The sequence below is a fragment of the Rhinopithecus bieti genome, unplaced genomic scaffold, assembly GCF_001698545.2.
Source record: "Rhinopithecus bieti isolate Rb0 unplaced genomic scaffold, ASM169854v2 scaffold_31548, whole genome shotgun sequence".
NCBI lineage: Eukaryota > Metazoa > Chordata > Mammalia > Primates > Cercopithecidae > Rhinopithecus > Rhinopithecus bieti.
Window position 1 is genome coordinate 2,133,951 of NW_016814470.1, and position 23,416 is coordinate 2,157,366.

General features: G+C 37.1%; 1 protein-coding gene across 6 annotated transcripts in view; it reads right to left on the reverse strand.

The window, feature by feature from the left end:
* Positions 1-587: 587 nt before the first annotated feature.
* Positions 588-23,416, reverse strand: part of GLCE (glucuronic acid epimerase) — a 122,290-nt gene continuing 99,461 nt past the window's right edge. For 4 of the 6 annotated variants that reach the window (XM_017851197.1, XM_017851198.1, XM_017851199.1 and 1 more), the window contains 3 exons: positions 17,046-17,644; positions 11,591-11,836; positions 588-4,570 (listed from right to left, as the gene is read on the reverse strand). In XM_017851197.1, the coding sequence (XP_017706686.1) occupies positions 3,546-4,570; positions 11,591-11,836; positions 17,046-17,631 (1,857 nt within the window). In that variant the 5' untranslated portion in view covers positions 17,632-17,644 and the 3' untranslated portion in view covers positions 588-3,545. Of the gene's footprint in view, positions 4,571-4,634; positions 6,028-11,590; positions 11,837-17,045; positions 17,645-23,416 lie in introns of those variants that run through there. The other 2 variants (XM_017851201.1, XM_017851202.1) reach the window with 2 other exon arrangements.

Genomic DNA, 23,416 nt, shown 5'->3' on the forward strand with positions numbered 1-23,416 from the left:
TAACATGAAGCCAGACTGGTCTCTGGTTTTCTCTGTTTGGGAGGTTAAATCATTATTCTCTGAGAAGGAGGTAAACATTAAATAATGCTAATCGCTCTGAAGAGGCAAGTAGAGAAAATATATGAGGGACAAACTCTCACATAAATCTAAATAAAAAATGGTTACCCAGTCTGAATGAGCATGGGAAAGGCCATCCTCTCACCTGGCATGGGCGCCTGTTTTTGCTCAGGTTACTCTCTCCTCTTCTTCCACATGGACTCCACCCCTGGAATACCAGTTTAGGCTCTGTCTCTTCCCTAACACCTTCCCTGAGTACACAATTTAGCATTTTATTTTTCTTAAAGTGTTTAGTATACACTGTGTTCCCCCTTGTAGACTAAGGCTCCTTAGGATTAAAGTCCATGTATACTATTTGTTCCCACACATTGTCTGACAGGGCTTGCTATGCCTTTGATGAACTACATTTGTTGTCTTGACTTCTGGTCACGGGTTGAACAGGAAATGGTCAGAAATCTGCTTGCTGGGCTCAAATAACCTTAGAATAATTTGAGAAGCAAGAGAAATATCCAGGTATATTCTTTTAAGATAAAACTTTATTTTACAATTTTATAAAGCGGCTTTACATTAAGCACAAACAATCCATTTACTTTGTATAGAAACAAAATACCTTTCCATCTGCAAAAAATCAAGTTTTGCTGTATATAAAACTAACATGTGCACATTGTGCTTAAACTGCAAAGTCTGTACAGCTTTACAAAGGACTACCCTTCAGAAGGGCATCCTGTAAACACTTTATTGCATATTTAACACATGGTATATAACCCACATGTACAGTGAAAGAGAAACAAGAAAAGCAACCACAAGGAGGATGAAAATAGCAGCTTTCAGTGAGAGTCTGCACTGAGAAAGGAAAAGGAGCCACGTCTGGAGAGTTGTGCTTGTGTCATTTTTGCATTTGCTTCTGTGCACTGGATGGTTCTTGGATGAAGCCTTTATGTACAGTAACTCCTAAAAGGTCAAACTTGACCTTCATCCAGAAACTTTTGGCTGGTTTTACAAATGAAGTAGCAATAGATGTAACATCAAAGTGAACTCAAGGTAAGTGGAAAACAAAACAAAACAGAATAAAACAAAACAAACCTAATACCTATAATCTTAAAGCAAAGAAAAATTTAAAGAAACAAAACAATAAAATTTAAAAATACCCTCCCCATTCTAAGCTCAGAATAAGTAAACATTTTACATAATTTAAAACCCTAGAAAATTCTATAGTTCTTTAGAGGCAAAAATGCAATGGATAGTGTAGGGCAGTGTTCCTCCCTGTATGCCCCCAGCTCCCCTGCGTCAGAATCACCTGAATGCTCATTACAAATGCAGACTATCAGACATCATAGGCAGATTTACTGACTCTGGGATCTGCATTTCAATAAGCTCCCAAGTGATGCTGAGGCATTTTAAAGTTTGAGAACCACTGGTCTGAACTGACAATGCTGCTATAGGCTCAACTCATCCTCTTAGAAAATTCTGGCATCACAAGACAAATCGAGTTGCTGTTGCAATGTGGAAGGCAGTGTAAAACCAACAGCAAGGAAATCACAACACTATTTCTAGGTCAAAAAGTCTTTCCTTCTTCAGTGGAAAAGGACAGCCACATTGTTAAGGCACGGTATTTGTCACAGAAGCAGTATCATACTGTTATCATCGAGTCTCACAATCTGAAGACCAGTATGCAAACAAAGCAGACGTATGAACCATTCTTAATAATAACAAATATGGGGACGTAAGAAAGGTTCCCAGATTGGAGAAAGTTTATTTTGAACATCGGCACTGGGAATAAAAATTAGGGGAGACCAGATATTCTTGCTAAGACATCTAACATATATGAAATGCAAAGGTCAAAAGCTAGGGGTAAGCCTAATAACTCAAAAGTGTTTTTATTGTGAGCAAAATTAGGAAGAGTGTGGTCACATCAACTGGGAGTTTAAGCTTACTTTTCTATGGACAGTTTAATGTCTTCAGTGCAGATCTGTATCTTCTTTGCTTCTGCTCTCTTTGATGCTAACATATATACATATGTTTTCCAGTTTCTAAGTAGTGCTTGGTAGTTTGAATTCAATTAAAATATAGTGTGTAAGCAGGTAACCTACCTGGCTCCTAAATGTGCACTTGATACAGGTCACAGATAAATGCATTGTGTTTGGCAGACTCGGTCCCCTGAAAGTGTAGGGTATCATATTTTCAAACTGTGTAAGATATACTATTGATTTAGTGTACTATCACAGCAAAATCAACATCCCTCGGTTTTATTTAATGCCTGAAGCCCTATAGCAGACACTGCCCATTGTATGGGGGCTCTGAAATCTAGTTATGTGCGGTATAGGAGGATATATATACCTAAATAAAGATCTGATTACACATAAATGCAGTAACATCTCTTTTATCTAATAGCTAGAATAATTTAAAATTAAATTAAAAAAAAACCAATGATGCACAGACTTACTAGTTTGGGAAGCTGATGATCAAGAATGATCTTGGTAGGAAAAAAAAAAATTTGCTATGATTCTTGTATGTAGTATTTGACCTAATATTTTATTTAAAGGGGAAAATCCTAAAAAAATAAAATATGGTGGTGGCCTTAAAGCTACTAGCTCCTTTCCAAATTTAGATTTGTAATGTTTCCGAAATAATGTCCCAAAAATATCTCTCTCAAAATATACAAAACTCCAAGGTATAGTCTGAAATAAAATACAAAATTCTAGATAGTGACAAAAGAAACTGTCACAATGGGGTTGGGGAGGGATATACTGATTATCAAACTTTTACTGATTGTAGATCAAGTTTCAAAACAGAAACATTTTTGTAATTTCTTGTGCAGTCAACAAGTTTCATTGTAGTTGTGCTTACATTATATAACTGTGAAGCCTGAACACTGGTTGTGTTTTTAATTTACACATTTCAAGAAAACCATAATTAAATATTCACCATATACAACAAATTGAACAAATGCAACAAATACTCATTTGCTCCCAAGAAATTAATCTATAGAAATGAAACATCTTTTTAAAAAGTTGAACACAGTCTGCTATCCAGGCTACAAGTACATATTTACTGTATTACAGCACATTATTTTTTTAAAGTCTGCTTTCAACATAAATATAAATAATCACATTTTAAAAGAACTCCATACTAAGTTTTCAGGTAAGTGCTAGACAGTTGGCCAGTAGCAACTACTTACCATTATCTTTCTCACATAGAGTGACTAGACTATCTGTGAAACTGTATAGGGTGATGGGCAAGGCAAAGTGAAGCATCTTTGTTCAGCCCATTGATTAAACATTGCGTTCTAAATGTCACCTACATGTCTAAATACCCAACCCATGGAATGCAATTATTTTAGAAGGCTCATTTTAAGGATCACTTATCACTTTGATAGAATCCACAAAAACCTAGTACATAACCTTTTAAAATGTGCCTATGCTCTCCTGAGACACAGCCTGTAGTTTCTGTGTACAGCAGAGGCTGAAGTATAATTTTGGTTGTGAGCTCTAGTTGTGCTTTGCCCTGCTGCCTTTAAGGTAGCTTTTCCACCTCTTGACAAATTCTTTGAAGATTGGGGACTCATCAATGGTACTGAGTAGCTGCAACTGATTGATGTGGGTGGTATGATAGTCCCAGCGAGCCAGGTTAGGCGCGATGCCAAGCATGAAGTGACGGAGGTCATAGATGGTTCCTGAGCCAGTGTCATACAAGGGCAGCATGGCTTTAAGAGATTCCATGCCACGCTCATACAAGGACCTTGCTTCTTTTCCAAGTTTTTCCCCTGCAGTTTCTTTTAAGTCATACAGCCCAATTAAAGAATACATAAAGCCATTTAAAACAAAAGAGCTAGGTGTGGTTGGATATTCTTCATACCAGTCATGTTTATTCATAAACACAGCTTTAACTCCATGCTGCTCAGATAGAAACTTATAAGGGGCTGTTGCCCTTAAAGCTGAATTGAGGAATATATGGTCTTTTGTTAACAGATAGGCCCTGACTAATGTAGAAATGGCTTGCCCTTGCGCCATGGCAGAATACCATCCTGGCTCTAAAGACTTGAACCCTTCCCCTAACTTACGGGTCACCATAATTGGCCAGCCACCTTTCTCATCCTGGTTCCTTACTAGCCAATCACTAGCAGCAAAAAATGCAGCCATGTGGGCTGTGGTAGAGATGGTAATGTTGTCGAGGAATCCCTTACCTTTTGCAATCAACCTAACCACCTTCTTGGGCATTATTTTGGTTGGCTTGACAGCTTTTGTGTTTGAAAGACCCACTCCTTTCCTGAGGTCAGTGACCAGGTCCCTGGTAACTGTGCTCCATGAAGTTCTGGGCCCAATGCCATAGTATATATCTCTTTCTTTAAAAGCAATTAGCTGAGCATTTGAGACATAATGTATAGTGAAGAGCTGATTCTTTTCTGTGGTCTCTAGAACCACGGACACGCTTCCATTTGTCAAGAACTTGAGGTCGAATGAAATAATAAAATCTTTCGTGTTTCCCAGTTGCAAGGATACACCTTCACTGGTTTCTGCAGGGGAGAATATACCAACAGACTGGTTAGAAGAAAAGCACTTTTGTATTTGAAATCAAATTGCAATTCATCCTTGAGAACCCTGACCACACAAAATTAACCCTTAAAAATTTTCAGTATCAGATCATTTGTGATTTTATTTTTTACTAAATCAACCAAAAACAAATGACAGAATTGGTGAGTTCATGATGGCTTGTGAGCATCAGATCAAAGCTCTTACCTTTTGCCCTGTCTAGTTTATAGTAGAGGATTAAGAGTAAATGGCGAAGGTACTGTAGATCAAAACTGCCTTTCCTAAATCTAATACTAGCTGATCAGTAAAATCAATGACTATTCTAGTATACCTATTCTGCAAACAGGAAAAAAAAAAAAGCCAAAAGCTGGCTCAGCACATAATATTGCAAGAAAGAGGCTAGAAGAAATGGTTATTATATGTGAATTTTAAATTATTTAGCATTTAATATGTACTTACTATGTTCTAAGGGCTTTACATCTATTTACTCATTTAATCCCCTGAACAATTACAAGGGTAGGTGCTATTACTGTTCCTACTTTATGGATGAGAAACTGAGACACAAGGAAGGAACTTGCCCAAGGTACAAGACTTGAACCCGGGTTGCCTGGTCTTGCTCCACAACATATTATTAATTTGATTTCGAAAATGATAGATTTGCTTTCACATACTTGCTATAAGTGCTAACAAAATTTCTGGAAATTAAGCAATAGGCTCATGTATACAACAAAAAGTGAGATAATGGTGGAGTGGGCAGGGTAAAGCACAGGCTTTGGAGTTTAAAAACCTCAGATTTGAATTTTTGTTCAACCACTAGCTTTGAGAAGTCTGGCAAGATAGAGTTTCTTTGAGCCTCAGTTTCTTCACATGTTAAACAGAGATAATATTACTTTGCAGGGTAATTGTGAGGATTTTAAAAAAGACAATGGAGTAGAATATAGTAATAAATGATGGTTATTATTCCAAAGCCACTGGCTTCAGAGGCTAAAAAAATAGTTAACGCTGTTTTATCTGACAAATTATTAAAGAGCAAATTTCTCTTGAATATTTATAGTAATTAATGATGGTTAATTCCCAGAAAGATGACTTTTTGAATACTGCTGATCTAGATCTACCAAGAAACTGAGCATATTAAAATAGCAGCAGCAGCAGCAAGAATAAGAACCACAAAAATATATGTACTACAAATTTAAAAATATTAAAGGGAAATCTTAATATCTTGATGTTCCCACAGCTTAAATGTCCAAAATGCATTCACATGTATGATCTCATTTGATACTTAATCTTCTGAAGCTGGTAGGGCAGGAATTATTATATTACATCTCCATTTTAGAGGTGAAGATATGTAGGCTTTGCAAGGTTAAATGGTTTGCCCAACACCAAAAGCTAATTAGTGGTAGAGCAGTGACTAGAATCCAGGTTTCCTGAACTCAGGTTCAGACTGTGAAAAAGACAAATGATATTGGAGATGGTATTCTAATAAGAATATTCAATAGAAAGGTTCTCTTAGACACAGCCACAGAAGCAGATCTCTGCTTTGCAGAATCCTTGAAAAAAATCTTTAGTGTGTCACCATGAGCAAAGATCAGAAATGTGAACTGGGCTGGGCACAACTGGTCACACTCAGCAGTTTGGGAGGCCAAGGCAGGAGGACTGCTTGAAGTGAGGAGCTTGAGACCAGCCTGGCCAAGAAAGCAAGACCCTAACTACAAAAAATACAATAAAATAGCCAAGTGCAGTGGCATGTGTCTGTAGTCCTAGGTACTTGGGAGGCTAAGGTGGGAGGATTGCTCGAGCCCAGGAGTTTGAGGCTGAAGTGAGCTATGATCACACCACTCTCATTCTGGGTGACAGAATGAGACTCTCTTAAAAAAAAAAAAAAAAAAAAAGGGAAAATAAATGTGAACTGATGATAGTGTATACTTGGAGGGCATCAGTATGTTGAGTTGATCATTTAACTCTTGCAACACTGGACTCTAGCAGTATGGTTATATTTGGCCCAAGGCTCTTAATTACTTCATTGGATGGAACAGACAATTCTGAAAGTTGTATCAAGAATGAGAACATCCTCATAGACTTATGCATCAAACAATGCTCTGAGTAACTTAATAGAAAAACTGATTTCAGAAGTAAACTTCTAATACAGTAAAAAATCCATTTTATCTGGCAAAATGTCAACATGTACTCTCTCTCTTAACTAGCATTTTTCTGCATCTATAGTAAAATGGGATCTGAAATTCAGGACAACATCCCTGCAACATTGCAGGATTCTGAATTGACTTTTGAACCACTCAAGATTAAATTATATTCAATGGAGCAGACTATCTTGAGTGCTACTTATTTTTTCATTCTCATCAGATGGGATTATTAACGATGACATCTATTCTGGCCAAACTGGATAACAATGATCCATCTTTAGAAGTCCAAGTGTGAGGAAGCTGGAAGAGTACCCATTTCCTCCCAGAATTTCAGAAGCTGAAAGAGTACCCATTTCCTCCCAGAATTTCAATTTTATTTACACAAATGTAATGAAATGACATGGTTTAATCAGTCACCTTATGTCTTCATATGACAAACCAGTCCAAAGAACTCAGTAATGAACGATGTCAAGGGATGTAACCTTTTAAAAAGCCAATGTATTAATTTCCCCAAGACCGTAACACCAGCAGAGGGGGTTACTGAGTCATCTAGGAGAAGTGACAGAAGTCACAATCCTCAAATTAACCAACCAACAATTATAATCTTCACAACAATCTTACAAATCTTTTAATTCCCATTTTATAGATACACAGAGGAGGTTAAATAACCTCCTGGCATCATTCAGGAGGATCTGAATGGGAGCAAATGGGATGGTGGCAACCAGTTTGGCAATGTACCAGGTAAGGTTCTGAGCTCTACTGGAAGTACTAGGCTATCTGAAGATTCCTCCTTCAAATCTAATAGAAAGTTTTGTTTTTTTATTGTTTGAAACCCATGACCCATCCTCTCCTGACCAGTTATTCCCAGGAGTTACTGTAACTGTTTATTTTTGGTATATGTGACACATATACACGCACTTTAGGCAATAAAGGATGATCAACAATTAAGAATACTTTTGACATTGGTCTTAGCAATAATTGTTTAGATTTGACATCAAATGTACAAGCAAAAGGGGCACAAGCAAACAAGTGGGACTACATCAAACTGAAAAGCTTTCGCACAGCAAGGGAAACAATCAACAAAACGAAAAGCAACCTATAGAATAGGAGAGAATATGTACAAGCATATATCTTATAAGAGACTAATATCCAAAATCTATCAGGAACTTATATAAATAGCAAAAAAAAAAAAAAAAATCTGATTAAAAGTAAGCAAATGATCTGAATAGGCACTTTTTCAAAGAAGATATATGAGTGGCCAAAAGGTATATAAAAAGGTGCTCAACATCGTTAATCACCACGGAAATACACGCAAAGCAAAACCACAATGATATATCATCACCTTACGCCTGTTGGGATGACTATCATCAAAAAGGGAAGAGATAAGAAGTACTGGTGACGATGTGGAGAAAGGGGAACCCTTGTGCACTTTGGGCGGGAACGTAAATTGGCATAGTCATTAGGAAACAGAATGGAGGTTCCTCAAAAAATCAAAAATAGAACTACCAATGATCCATCAATCCCACTTCCTGGTATATACCCCAAGGAAATGAAATCAATTATCCCAAAAAGATAGATACCTGCACTCCTGTGTTCTTTGCAGCATTATTCACAATTGCCAAGGCATGTGAGCAACCTAAGTGTCTAGTATGGATAAACAAAGAAAACATGGTGTATATGTGTGTGTGTGTGTATACACACACGTACATATAGAATAGAATATTAGCCATAACAAAGAAGGAAATCCTGCCATCTGTGACAACATAGATGAACCCTGAAGGCATTATGCTACGTGTGACAAGTCAGAGAAAGATACTGTATGATCTCACTTATATGTGGACCCCCAAACAACTGAACTCACAGGAAAGTAGAACGGTGGTTGTCGGGCTGGGGGGGTGGGAAAAATGGGGAGATGTTGATCAGAGGGTACAAACTTCAGATATAAGATGAATACTTCTAGGGGTCTAATGTACAGCATGGTGACTAGAGTTTACCGTACCGTATGCCTGAAATGTGCTAAAATATCTCTTAAATGTTCTTACCACCACTACCACCATACAAAGAAAGGTAACTATGAGGTGATGGATGTGTTAACTAATTTAATTATGGTAATCATTTCACAATATCTATGTATATCAAAGCATCACATTGTATACGTTTGCCAGTTATACCTCAATAAAGCTGGGGGAAAAAAGAAGAGCCTTTAAATCAATGTTTCATATCCAATAAAAACTGTTATCAATCCATTCATTTAATCAACAGATTTACTATGTAGTATGAGCAGAGGCCCTACTCAAAATCTTGAGAAACACCAAGAGAAAGAAGAATCAGGCAGAAGAAGAGAAGCTCCCAAGAAGCCTGAGCAAGAATGGCTACAGAGATAGGAGAAAGTGAGGTCACGGAAATCAAATGAAAAGCGTGCTTGGGGAAAGGGAAAGCTAATTTAATTTGATAGAGTAGGACAGGCCTAAAGTTTCAATTCATTCAATTTTAAAATTAGAAAAAGGAAAACATTATTCAACAAATAAATAAACAAACAAATAAACAACAAAAATATACTGCAGAACCTATTATATGACTCTTTACCCATATTTGATTTTATTCCCTTTCAGAAAAAAAATTCAAGGCCAAGAAAGAAAAAAAAAAAGGCCAACAGCATTCAGCTTGTGGTCCTCCAGGATCTCACCTCACTTGGGCCTATGCTTTTATGGGGCTAGAAGTGTTTCAGATTTTGGAATATTTACATATACATAAATATCCTGGGGATGGGACTGAAGTCTAAACACAAAATTCTTTTATATTTGCTTTTATGCAAAATGCTTTTATGTACAAGTTCCAATTTCCTCTTAATGGTGATTCTCTGAATTTATCTCCTATGAGGTCTATATTCTCTAAAAACCCTCCTTTCTCATACTTATGCTTCAATAAAATAGTCTCACCTCTTTGATTCCCTTCTTCCCCTCTGGTCTGAGCAGTAACTCCCACGTAACTCCAACTCACCTTCTCTCATACTCTTACAGTATGCAACTGGAGGTGCAGCATCCTTAGTTCAAAACTCCGAAATCTGAAATGCTCCAAAATCCAAAACTTTTTGAGTGCTAACATGATGCCACAAGTGGAAAATTCCACATCTTCCCTCATGATGGGTGGCATATATTATTAAAAATATTATAAGAAGTTACCCTCAGGCTATGTGTATAGCATATGAAATATAAAAGAATTTTGTGTTTAGACTTCAGTCCCATCCCCAGGATATTTATGTATATGTAAATATTCCAAAATCTGAAACACTTCTAGTTCCAAGCATTTAGATAAGGGATACTCAACCTGTACATGCACACACAGAATTCCATTCCCAGCTAGCACGCTTCCACCAACAGGGAGTTCCAACTTGGAATAGCTGTGTCCCATTCACGGAGTGGCTGTTAGAGACAGAGTTCTCTCCTCTATATGCTTAAAACCATCTTAGGAAGTAGTTTTATCTCCAGCTACTGGCTACAGAATGAGGGGCTAAGGTGAAGATCCCTCACTTAAGATGTGGGCACCTATCTTTTGTATTACTCAGAGCACCCAAAAGTGCACAATGAAATCTGTTGCTTTAAATAGGACAGAGTTCAAAAGACTGTCCTAGAAAACCTTCTAAACACTCAAGGAGATCAAGGTGAGGGCTGCTGATTCCACCCTAATCCAGACAACCATTATTAACTGGTGCAAAAATAAGTTTCTTGAGTGCACCCAAAAGTTCTTTTGCATAGTCTAATCATTTCCTGTTGCAATAACCTCTTAGGTATCACAACCTAAATATTCTCAAACATTCAGTTGTACTTTCTCATTCAGCCAAACCTGTTGTTTACAATAAGCAAAGATGCTCTGTGTACCAGAATATCACAAAATGCCATGGGAAAAAAGGAGTTCTAGTCACAGAACAAAAATTAAAGGTCATCTATTATTTGCACTGCATTCAGTACTGATAAATTCATTACTTAAGGCTATCTAGAATGAGTAGGTTTGTATTGTGGCTTTCAGGGTCTGTAAATTACACAGTCATCAATGAAGAAGAAGGAGAGAATATAACCTCTTCTTATAACCTTTCCTCTCTTTTCATTTACCAACAGCAAGATTGGTGGGAGGGTGGAACAAGTTCTGTACTTGACAACATTCCCCCATAGAGAATTAAGCCTGAGGTGCTAACTAAAATTATTTCATTGTCTTCTTAAGTAATGGACTCATTAATTCTCATTGATATTGATTAGTGCAGGAAAATGCATTATATTCTAATTAATGAGACTGTCTTAGTAAAAGGGGAAATGCTGCATAAAGTTAATTTGATTTCGTAAATTATTTTATTAATGAAAATGGCTTTACATGAAGTTTGAGATAATCTACTACATTAACAAATTCCAATATGGGAAACAGGCCTCTTTGGTAATGCTATATTATCCTGAAAAAATTAAAAGCTATTGGCAAAGAATAGGCAAAGGAAAGGATGGCTGTCTCCTTAAAACCATTCTATTTACTGCAAAAGTTTAAAAATTAAACTATACTGTACTGAAATATTAAATGGAGGAACTTCTTTCCTATTGGATATAGACCCCTGGAGGCAGGTACACATTGTGCAGTAACCTGGACCTTACCATTCAATCTATGGCTTGGCTCTTTACATAGTATATATTCCTTTTTATAACCTTGACTTTTTAGCTATATCTTTTTTAGAGATTTCATTGGGGTGACACCATTTGTTGCTTTATATATGTAACATAAAGGGTCTGCTTATGTGTTTTTTTAAACCATATTAAAATTTTAAGGGAATACCTGGGTCCCATATACCAACATAAAATTAGCAGGCACATATGACACGTAACTTACCTGGTGCAATAAACTGTTTGACATTGGTGAATCTAGACTTATCAGCCACATTAGCCATAAAGCAGCCCTTTGGCACAGTCCAGTCATTAGGCTTGTTGTTTTTGTCTCTGTCTTCTGCTGTTTCATATACCTCTATGTGAGGAGGTTTCTCAGTTAGATTCTTGCTGTAATGACTTAACCCATACTGCGCAATCTGGATTGGATAGAAATAGCCTTGAGGTCCCCATTGTGTAGATAATGGCACACCTATAAAATAGAGAAACAAAATGAATAATCATATCAAGACATTTACAAGCCTATTCCTAATACCACTCCTCACTGATTTACTTCTGGGGAATCTTACAGGGTTATCAGGAAGTTGTGGGCTTCCTCATAATACTGCTCTCATACTGACCAGATCTAGTACCAAATTAACCGATGTGAAAAACAAAAATTAAGTATTCTTTCACTCTCATTCATTATTTGTTAACAAATAGTGCAACACTATAAATTACCTTTTAAGGACTGGTTTTTTATGTGTGTTACTCTTGCTCATGGCTACAGATGTCACGTTTCATAATCCTGTTTCATACATTCAAATTCTGCACAATTTAGATGCATATAGTTAATGTCACCACAGTTCTATTTTCAATATTAATCCTGAAAATTTCTTAAACATTTATACTTATCAAGTTACTACACACTCATCTTTCCCTCCAATGTCAAAGTGTGGTCTACTAATTAGGTATGTCATCTGATGGTTAATGTATTTGCTTAAAAAGCCAGTTGTGGCTGGGCACCGTAGCTCACGCCTGTAATCCTAGCACTTTGGGAGGCTGAGGTGGGTGGATTGCCTGAGCTCAGGAGTTTGAGACCAGCCTGGGCAACACGGTGAAACCCCATCTCTACTAAAATACAAAAAGTTAGCTGGGAGTGGTGGCAGGCACCTGTAATCCCAGCTACTTGGGAGGCTGAGACAGGAGAATCGCTTGAACCCAGGACTCGGGGGTTGCAGTGAGCCAAGGTGGCACCACTGCACTCCAGCCTGGATGATGGAGCAAGACTCTGTCTCCAAACAAACAAAAAAAAAGCCAGCGGTGACTTGGCAATTTAAAATATAAACAGCTTGAAATTCTTTTTCATATCTTTCCTGTTAAAATGTAATTCTTAAGAAGTGTTTTTTAAAACATGAATTTCGTTTGTATATTTCACCACAGATTCTTGAAATAATTCATTAATGGATTACCTTTTGTAAAGTTCTAAGCACAACTTTTAAATGTTTGGTATTAGTGTTTATCTTAGTAATTTCTTTTTTCTTCTTTTTTGAGATGGAGTCTCGCTCTGTCGCCCAGGCTGGAGTGCAGTGGCCGGATCTCAGCTCACTGCAAGCTCCGCCTCCCGGGTTTACGCCATTCTCCTGCCTCAGCCTCCCGAGTAGCTGGGACTACAGGCGCCCGCCACCTCGCCTGGCTAGTTTTTTGTAATTTTAGTAGAGACGGGGTTTCACCGTGTTAGCCAGGATGGTCTCAATCTCCTGACCTCATGATCCACCCACCTCGGCCTCCCAAAGTGCTGGGATTACAGGCTTGAGCCACCGCACCCGGCCATATCTTAGTAATTTCTTACATAGGAGCTACAAATCCTACATTTATATAATATTGTATTGCTGAATCACATATGTATTGAGAGATAAACTACTATCTGTAGTTCTAAAATTAATAAGAATCTGATGAGCACAGCAGAGACTGGGAATCTACAAAATTTTATGTGTTTTTTTGTAGATTCAAAACAATGTTCACAGAATTAGGTAGGCTACAGATAAGCTTTTTAACATTTGTATCTTTCCTCCAAGAGGGGGATCCCCTCTGTAATTCAAATAAAAGGTAGTTTATACAACCTCATTAAAGATGACTAGTGACTACAATAATGTGCAACTAGCACAAGAACTGAGACTGATCAATGAAACCAAACAGCAGCCCAGAAACTCATTCTAGTACTCCTAAATTTGGTGTAATGACGAATATTCCATCAAAATCAGTGGGAAAAGAGATGATTCAATACATATTGGGGAAAAACGTTTAAAATTAGGCTGTGACTGCACCATTTGCCAAAATATAAATCAATTTAGCAGAACTAAAGAAGTTAAATGTAAAAAAATGAAACCATAAAACTGTCAGAAAAATTAAGTGAAAAGCTGATCATAATGTGGTATGGCAAGTGCCTTTCTAAGCATAAAACGAAGAGGCAAAGATCCAAAAAAACTCCGTAAGTTCAATAAATGGAACTAAAAACTTCTAAAACCAACAAATCATATGTAAAATGAAAAGACAACCAAATTGAAGAAATATCTTTAACAAATATGAGTATTGCTACCCTTACTACATAAGTTCACACAAATACATTTTTTAAAAACTCCACTTATCACATTAGAAAAAGGGGTAAAGAACATGAAAATACGGCAAAAAGCATAAGAAAAAGATATCTGACCTCACTAGTTGTTAAAGAGAGAAAATTATAATATCCCTTTGTAACCAACAGACAAAAAAACAATGTTCCATGATGGCAAGAGTTGGGTGAAAATGGCACCCTCATACTCTGCTACTGGAAGCAGGAGCAAGTTCCACCTTTCTGGAAAACGACTGGCAAAACAGTACAAAGGTTTGGCAGGTTATTTGACATTGCAGTTAATTATATTCTCAGAATAGGAATACACTACAATGAGAATAAAATTAAAATAGCAAATAAAAATTAACAATGAAAATCTGCAACATTTATAATAGCAAAGAAATGGAAATGTAGTTACCCTTTGTGCTACCAAATACCAGATTTCATTCACTTGATCTTAATTTATTATATATTTAAAAATAACTAAAAGAATATTACTGGATTGTTTGTAACACAAAGAAAGGATAAATGTTTGAGGTGATGGATATGCCATTAACCCTGATGTGATTATTATACATTGCATGCCTGTATAAAAATATCTAATATACCCCATAAATACATACACCTACTATGTACCCACAAAAATTAAAAATAAAACATTAATTAAAAAACATAAGGGCCGGGCGTGGTGGCTCATGCCTGTAATCCCAGCACTTTGGGAGGCCGAGGCAGGCGGATCACGAGGTCAGGAGATTGAGACCATCCTGGCTAACACGGTGAAACCCCGTCTCTACTAAAAATACAAAAAATTAGCTGGGCATGGTAGCAGGCGCCTGTAGTCCCAGCTACTTGGGAGGCTGAGGCAGGAGAACGGCGGGAATCCAGGAGGCGGAGCTTGCAGTGAGCCGAGATCGTGCCACTGCATTCCAGCCTGGGCAAAAGAGCGAGACTCCGTCTCAAAAAAAAAAAACCATAAAAAACCTGGGAATGACCTAAGTGTACAACTAAAAAGCAGGGTCTCATACATTACATATATCATGGCATGTCTTTACTACAAATACTAGTTATTAAAATGTTCAATAAATATTCAGTGAGGGGAAATAGTCATAACATGTTAAGTAGAAAATACCAGAATAAAAACTGACCATACAGTATGATCTGAATTTTTTTTTAAAGATGCATTTCTAGTATGCAGCCATAAAAAAGAAAGAAATCACGTTCTTTGCAGAAATATGGACGGAGCTAGGGGCCATTATCCTTAGCAAACCAACGCAGGAACAGAAAACTAAATACTGTGTGGTTCTCACTTCTAAGTGGGAGCTAAATGATGAAAACACATGGACACGTAGAGGGGAACAACACGCACTGGGGCCTACTGGAGGGTGGAGGGTAAGTGGCAGATGAGGATCAGAAAAATAACTGATGGGTTCTAGGCTTAATACCTAGGTGACAAAATAATCTGTAAAACAAATCTCCATGACATGAGGTTACCTATGTAACAAAGCTGCACATGTGCCCCTGAACTTAAAAGTTAAAAACAAAACAAAATAAAATAAAAAATATATTTCTACAACAACAAAAGATTGGGGAAAAGTCAAAATATTAATGGTGGTTATGGGTACTTTTTACTTTTTTATTTTAGAATTTAGGCACCTATTAATTTTATGCGTTTAAAAAATTGCCGAAGAAAAGGTTTGACTCTGAGTATCTTTGAAATCTCTATTACTGTCCTGAATCACTGTACTGTAAATATCATTATGATTATGCTAAAATATATGTCTAAGTACAAAGCCCTCCAGAGAAAATACAAAAATAATAATAATTATATTGAGGTGGTAAGAATATAGGTGAATCTGGTCGCTTCTCTCTTCTAAACATTTGGTAAGGATATTGGCCAGGCACAGTGCCTCATGTCTGTAATTCCAGCACTTTGGGAGCCTAAGGCGGGAGGACTGCTTGAGTCCAGGAATTTGAGATAAGCCTGAACAACACAGTGAGACACTGTCTTTACAAAAAATAAATTAAAAAGAATTAGCTGGGCATGGTGGAGCCTGGGAGATCGAGACTGCAGTGAGCCATGACAGTGTCACTGCACTCCAGGCCCGGGTGACAGAGTGAGATTCTGTCTCAAAAGAAGAGAAAAAGATTATAAAAAATTATATAAGTAGTAAAAACAAGGAAAAAACTCCTGCATCAGATATGTAAATTCCAATTTCCAACTTGATGAATAAACACACCATTAACTTCACCGACATGGGTGGGCTATAATCTTTTGGTCTGTAGGAGTCTGAAAACATCCACATGGTCACCAAGTGAGCACAAACTTCTTTTCAGAGCAAAAAAATATATATTAAGTTAGTTAAAAGCTTACTTCAATACAGATTTTAAAATATTAAGATCTTAAAATCACTTTTTAACAAAATGAGGAAAGTAAATCCCAAACCAAGAAATCTCAAAACATATTAAGCCCTTTCCTCTGTTTAAGTGATATACTTTAAAGTCAAATTCAATTTGGGTTTCTGGTTTGAAAAGCAAATTCCAAAGCATATTAATGGTATCCACAAGGAACTCTTACTGCCCCAGGTTTTAAAGACAATGAAAAACAGTATGTAATAGACTAGGAGTGCAGTATAAGCCCAGAGAAAAAGCATCTACGTATTGTCTTGTTCTGAAGACTTGAAACCTCCTTCCAGAGATGACACCTGACTAATTAGGTAACCAGACTGCACTGGTACATTGATGGGTCCACTGGATGGTCTCCTTTTCCCATCTCTCATAGGATTCTAGCTATATATTTTAATGCAAAATTCTGGAGAAGCAGTGCCTTTACCTTACTGGTGAGAATTTTAGATTCAGAGTTAGGTTAATAAAATAATTCTATTTGCCCAGGTATGGTCTTATGGCAGCCCTTAAGTCATAGTATCTAGAAAGCTGCCCTAGGTTCAGACTTAACCTGTTCCTCCCTGCTAAATTAGAGTGATGAAAGGTCTTTTGACAGTAAGTTATGTACTTGATGTATAATTAACAACATTTTCTTATTCTTCAACACAGTCATGCTTGAAAAATGCAAGTGAAGCAGACAGATACCAACCTTCAACCCCACTTATGCACTTGACTCTGTCTCGGACTTCCACATTGTAGCCTTCAAAAGACATAAACACACCATCGGGGTGATAGGGGGCTCTCTGTGCATAGACTTTGGAATAGCTATGAGAGAATTCAAACCGATCATAGCCATCATACTGAACCACCTTTCCATACACATCAAAATATTTCTCAACCCAAGTGAATGGAAGAAAGACTTCGTTCCCCTCTCGTCTCCCTTTAATTGTGTGTTCATCATTTATGAGACAGTCAATTTCTTCATATTTGAGCCCTAACACCTTACTTCCCACATTGCTATTGAAGCCCCCAACAACAGGGGGAGCTTTCTGCTGTTCCTGAGGGAATGCTTCCTCAGACTGTTGTTTGGCCACGTGGTTCATATAGTTGTTACTCTCAGATGCTGCTGCTCTTTTTTCTAATCCATCCACTCTGAAGCCACTACTCAAACGCCGTGGAAACTGGATTGCTTTGTCACTGGAACACTTATTCCACAAAAGTACTGTGACCAAAGTGAAGAGTGCGCAGATAATAATCAAAGTCTTATAGTTGACCCGAGCTGCCAAGCAACGCATATTCAGACCATACCTATGGAAGGCAAGAAGAAAAAAAATCATGTAAAGATGTACTACCAGCATTTCAAAGGATAAAGCTGTCTTTGTTTTTTTTTTTTTTTTTTAATGTTGAAACAACTGTATTAGGACCATTTTGGATCAGATTTAAAATTGCAAACTGAAACTTCTCAGCACAAAAAAAAGGTAAGAGGTGTTTCCTCCTTTTGGTGAAATCCTTAGAATAGCTATGCTTCTAAGTCCTTAGAATAGCATAAGCTTCTAAAGCAGAGATGTTCAAACTTTCTTAGTTTGTGGCTCCCTTGGTATCTCAGTAATTTTTCACAATGCCCCCTAGGCCAAAAGCAGTACCTAATACAGTTTGAATATCCTGTACCCAAAATGCTTGGGACCAGAGGGTTTTGGATTTTGGATTTTTCTCAGATTTGGGAATATCTGCATTACACTTAACAGTTCAGCACCCCAGATCTAAAATCTGAAACGCTTCACTGAGTATTTCTTTAAAACATCACATTGATGCTCAAAAAGTTTTTGATTTTGAACCATTTTGTATTTTGGATTTCTGAACTTGGGATGCTCAACATGTAGTTTCATTTATTAAATAGTTAGGGCCAAATAACTACTTATATACAAGTATTTATGTCCTAACACCTTAGTAGCTGTTTGAAAAAACATAGTAGACCTTTTCAAGGTAAACACCAACATCCATGTTGCTAAATCCAACAATGAATTTTTAGTGCTCATCCTACCTGACCTCCTAACAGCATAAAATAGTCAATGGCTCTTTCCTTCTTGAAACATTTTCTTCCCATGCTTCTAGGGCACCATTCTCTTTTGGTTCTCCTAAAATCCCACTGGCTATTCTTCTCTTCTTTGAGTCTTCCTTTTCATCTCCCTAATTGTTAAATGTTAGAGTACCTTAGGGTCCCAGTCTTTTGACTTCTTTATCTCTGTTCAGTCTATTCACTTTGATCTCACCCAACCTCATGCCTTTAAATACAAGGCTGACTATCCTCAAATTATCTCACCAGGCCATGCCTTTCTTCAGAGCTGCAGATACATATATGCAAATACATCTATCTTTATTTGGAGGTCAAATAAATTTCTGAAATAACATCCAAAACTTAACTTCCAATCTTTTCCTCAATCTGTTCCTCCCTTCCTACTGCTCAGACTAAAAATCTTGACCCTTTCTTATTCACTCAATATACCGTAAGTCAGGAAATTCTCTTGGCTTTACCTTCGAATTATACCCAGAATCTCACATCTTTTCACCAACTACATTGTTACTACCATGTCAGAACCACTGTCATCTTTCACCTGGAACACAGCAGTGATATTCAAACTGGTCTCTCCTTCTACCCTTACCCTACTACTCCACCCTTAAATCTGTTCTCAACACAGCAGTCAGGATGATGCTCTTAAATTTAAGTCAGATCATGTCATTCCAGTCCTGATGGGAGGAAAATGTGATGCTGTTGCTTCTTCTGGCCATATGGTGTATGAGCCAGTTGTGATTGCAATGCAAGTAGTCCTGGGTTACTTTTTACTGGGATGAATGGGAAATATGGGAAATTATGGATAGTTATATGTATAAGGTATGATACATTTCAGCCTGCTGAGAGTAAAGGGAGTAGTTTACTGCCGTTTGCCACAGTAGCTCTGTAATTTATTGTATGGTGTGAATCAACAACTAATTTTATTGTTTTGAATCCCCCCTTCTCATTTTCCCCTCAACCCTTTTAGCAGCAATGATGTATTAAAAACAAATCAAATGCTAAATTTCTGTTTCTCAAGAAGTTGATGGTGAATATGTAATTCATTCATTTCTTTTACTTCAAATGGAAGGCAACCTTTGCACCCTTCAGTGTCTGAAAACAAGTGTATTCTGCTCTCACCCTTGATTAATAGTGTGGCAGGTTGTAGAATCCATGGGTGCATATTATTTTCTCTATATATGTTGTAGGCAATACTTTACTGTCTTAAATCATTAAGAGTCATTCATAAGGGGTTTGATTTGGTCTCTTACTTGTTACTATGCATGTGATTTCTTTCTGGATCTTTGTTTATCCTGGAATTCTGCAGTTTTGAGATGTGTTACTGTACCATGTTTGATTCTCTATTTCAGCGCTTGGTGTGCCCTTTCAATGTAGAAACTTGTGTCCTCCTATTCTTGTTTATTGGATATAGTATCTTCTTAGATCTCTGAATATATTAGATGATTTATTCTTCTTTTTTAAAAATAAAGTTCTTTCTTATTAGTTTTACTTTTCCACTGGCCATTTTTCTGGTTATTTAGTATTTCATGCCATTAGTTTTTCCCACCATGCCTGGTGATCTTCGGTTACTCATTCACATTTAAGAGAGAATGACTCATTAGCCAACATAGATTTCCTGTGTTATTTTGAAGATAGTCTGATTTTGGCTAGATTGTTCCCCTGGAGGGGATAAAAAGAGGGAGCTCTGTGTGGGCTGGACATAAGCTGACTGGCAGTGTTCCCATAGGGTGAGTGGGTGGGGAGCCAGCAGACCTTTCAAATGCCAGAAAGAAGATGGTGTTTTCTCTTTTGCTACACGAACACAGCACACACTTTAGAAGCCTTCATCTTTCTCATGCTCTCTAAAGAAAATCTGCCTCGTGTTTGCCTGGGATTCTTGCCAGCTATCTGTATTCAAGTGTAGGGGTGAAAGAGGTATGAGGAGGGGAGAAGAAGGTATAGTTGGGCCTACTGGTACTCAATTAGAGATCCGGAAATCTGTTCAACTATTATTCTTGGGTAGTCCTCCAATTTACTGTTACTGGCTTCTTCATTTCTCATTTTTAGACATTTTATTTTGGTGGGGCATCAGAAGGGAAAGGAGGTGAATACAGATTTTAAGAACTGGAAACCAATAATACATTTTTAACCCTATTAACTGAGAATAATTCATTTCATCATCTGCATTATTACTATGAGAAACCAAAGTGTGTAACAAGCAAAACTTTAGAAGTCATATAAATTGAGAATTTCCTTATATTGTAGTGGGGGCAAACTGATAACACTAAATGGTGTTTTGTTTTGTTTTTTTAAATCCTTTATTAAAAACACTTATATGTCAACAGCTGACTACTCTGTCACCTATGCCTTACATTTTGACCAATTAATATAGAAATATAAAGCTTTTTATCCTATCTTTGAGAAGTGCCCTTCCTCTACTACTCGAATGCTTGTAACCCTGCTTATGGAACAAGGCTACTGATATAGTTTGGGTATTTGTCCCCAACCAAATCTCATGTTGAAATGTAATCTCCAGTCTTGGAGGTGGGATCTGCGGGGAGGTGTTTGGATCATGGGGGTGCATCCCTCTTGAATGGCTTAGTGCCATCCCCTTGGTGATGAATGAGTTTGTGTGAGATCTGGTTGCTTAAAAGTATGTGGCACCTTGCCACACTCCCTTGGCTCCTGCCCTGGCCATGTGACCTGCCTGCTCCTGCTTTGCCTTCTGCCACGAGTAAAAGCTCCCTGAGGCCTCCCCAGAAGCTGAGTGGGTGCTGGCACCATGTTTGTATAGCCTGCAGAATTGTGAGCCAATTAAACCTCTTTTTTTTTTTTTTTAAATAAATTACCCAATCTCAGGTATTCCTTTATAGCAATACAAGAACAGACTAACACAGCTACCAATATGATGAAGCACATGATGGGAAAGTAAAGAAAATCAAATTTAAAACTTCCAATAATCCTTATGTCCAGGTTTTATTGTCTGATGCCATTTGTTACTAAAGACAATCAGGGCTTCTTAAAGAAATGAGTAATTCCAAGCCTAGGGATGGGACACCTTGCCGCACCAGAAAACGAACTTTCAACTACCAATGAGATAAAAATCAAGGGTGTCAAAAAAGCAGAAGGAGAAAGATAAAATAAAATTAGAAAATTATTGCTAATTGCTAAAACTGAGAGTGATAGATATATTGGAAGTTCAGTATACCACTCCCTATATACTTTTGTGTTTAAACATTTCCATAAATATGTAACATCATGGAAAAAAGACACAGGAATCGGTCTAAAAGGTCCTCTTCCCTATTAGTCAAATGTGTAAGAATTATGACTGAAGTAGACTGAAATGCAATGACGCAATAAAAATCCATGAATCTGCAATAATATTTAAAAGAAGAAAGCCAGCAAAAAACTTAGTCTTCTGAGCTGATAAATATTGGCAACTGAGTGAAAAAAATTATTTACTTGTCTTTGCAGGAGCAACCATATTTCAGAACAAATCAATAATCCCAGTAAATAAAATACTCTATTGTACAAAAGGCTATCCAATAAGAAGAAGTAAATTTTTTTTAAAAAATCAGAAAATTAGCATTATGTAATCCCTCATGAAATTACAGATTCAGGCAAGTGTTAAAAGCAGGTATATGTTTGCCATGACCTAGAGATTCACACTGTGCAAAGTAATACCAAATACATTATTTTCTAGCTGAAAGAAGAAAAATATTAAACTTGACAGTGAAAGGATCAGATAGTCATACCCTAATTCAGTGGTCAACTTCAGTCTCCTTAATTGTGACCCATTCAGAAGCTTTCTCCTGATAAGTCATAATAAGAAATATATCACTTACCACATATTCCAGCCCAAATGTTTCACTTGGATCTCTCAGGACATAAAATTTAATCTCTGGTTAACAGGAAATACAAGGGATAGAGGAACAAGTTAAAGGAGGAAGCAACCAGACACATCTGGAAGGTGAGACATCCTGCAGGACAGTTGGTCCTGTCTCCGAAATTCAATTAGTGGTATAAAAAGAAAAAAGTTTTTTTTTTTTTTTTTTTTTTTTTTTTTTAAGAGACTTAGGGACATAACAACCAGATGTGAAACTTGGCCCTACACTGGGAAATTCAACAATGGACTTGATAAAATGGAAAGATACTGAAATGAAGATTGTAAACTGAAAAGAACAGGTTACAAAACAGCACATTTAGTATGATCTTATTTTAAGTAAACAATGCATATATAGGTCCTTATTTTCTAATTTTCCATGATCACCCTTACTGTTTGTTTTTTTTTTTTTTTAACTAAAAAAATGGCACGTGCTTGCAGTCCCAGCTACTTGGGACTGGGGTAGGAGGATCACTTGAGCCCAGGAGTTCTGGACTATTGGGTGCTATGGCGATCGGGTGTCCACATTAAGTTTGGCATTAGTTTGATGACCTCCTGGGAGTAGAGGACCACCAAGTTGCCTAAGGAGGATGAATCAGCCCAGGCAGGAAATGGAGTGTAATGATCAGTTGTGGAATTGTGCCTGTGAACAGCCAGTGTATTCCAGCCTGGGCAACACAGCGAGATCCTGTCTCTTAAAAAAATAATGAAAAACTAAGAAGGGCAAGGTCAACTTTGTTAAAATATTGAAAGAAAAAAATGTAAGTCAGTTAAAAAATTTGTAGAAAACTTTAGCTTTCGAATGGGCACGGGCTTTTTTCAGGGGGGCGGGGATAATAAGGGAGAAAGGAAGATGAAGAGAAGGAAATCTCTGAGTGTTGATATACAGTATTAACTAAAAAATAGGCTCATCTAAAGAGAAACTCAGTAATTTCATTATCATGTTGCCAAATTATAGAAAACTGACACAGATACTCTGAGATTTCAAGAAGTAGACTGCACTGACATTGTGCTAGGTATAAATGGTGGTAACTTTGAGTGGTGAAACGCTCCTACTTATTTTGAAGCTTTTGCCACATCTACAAAATAGATCGATGTTTTAGGTAAAATAAACAAATGAAAACTCATAAATAAAAAAAATCTTGAA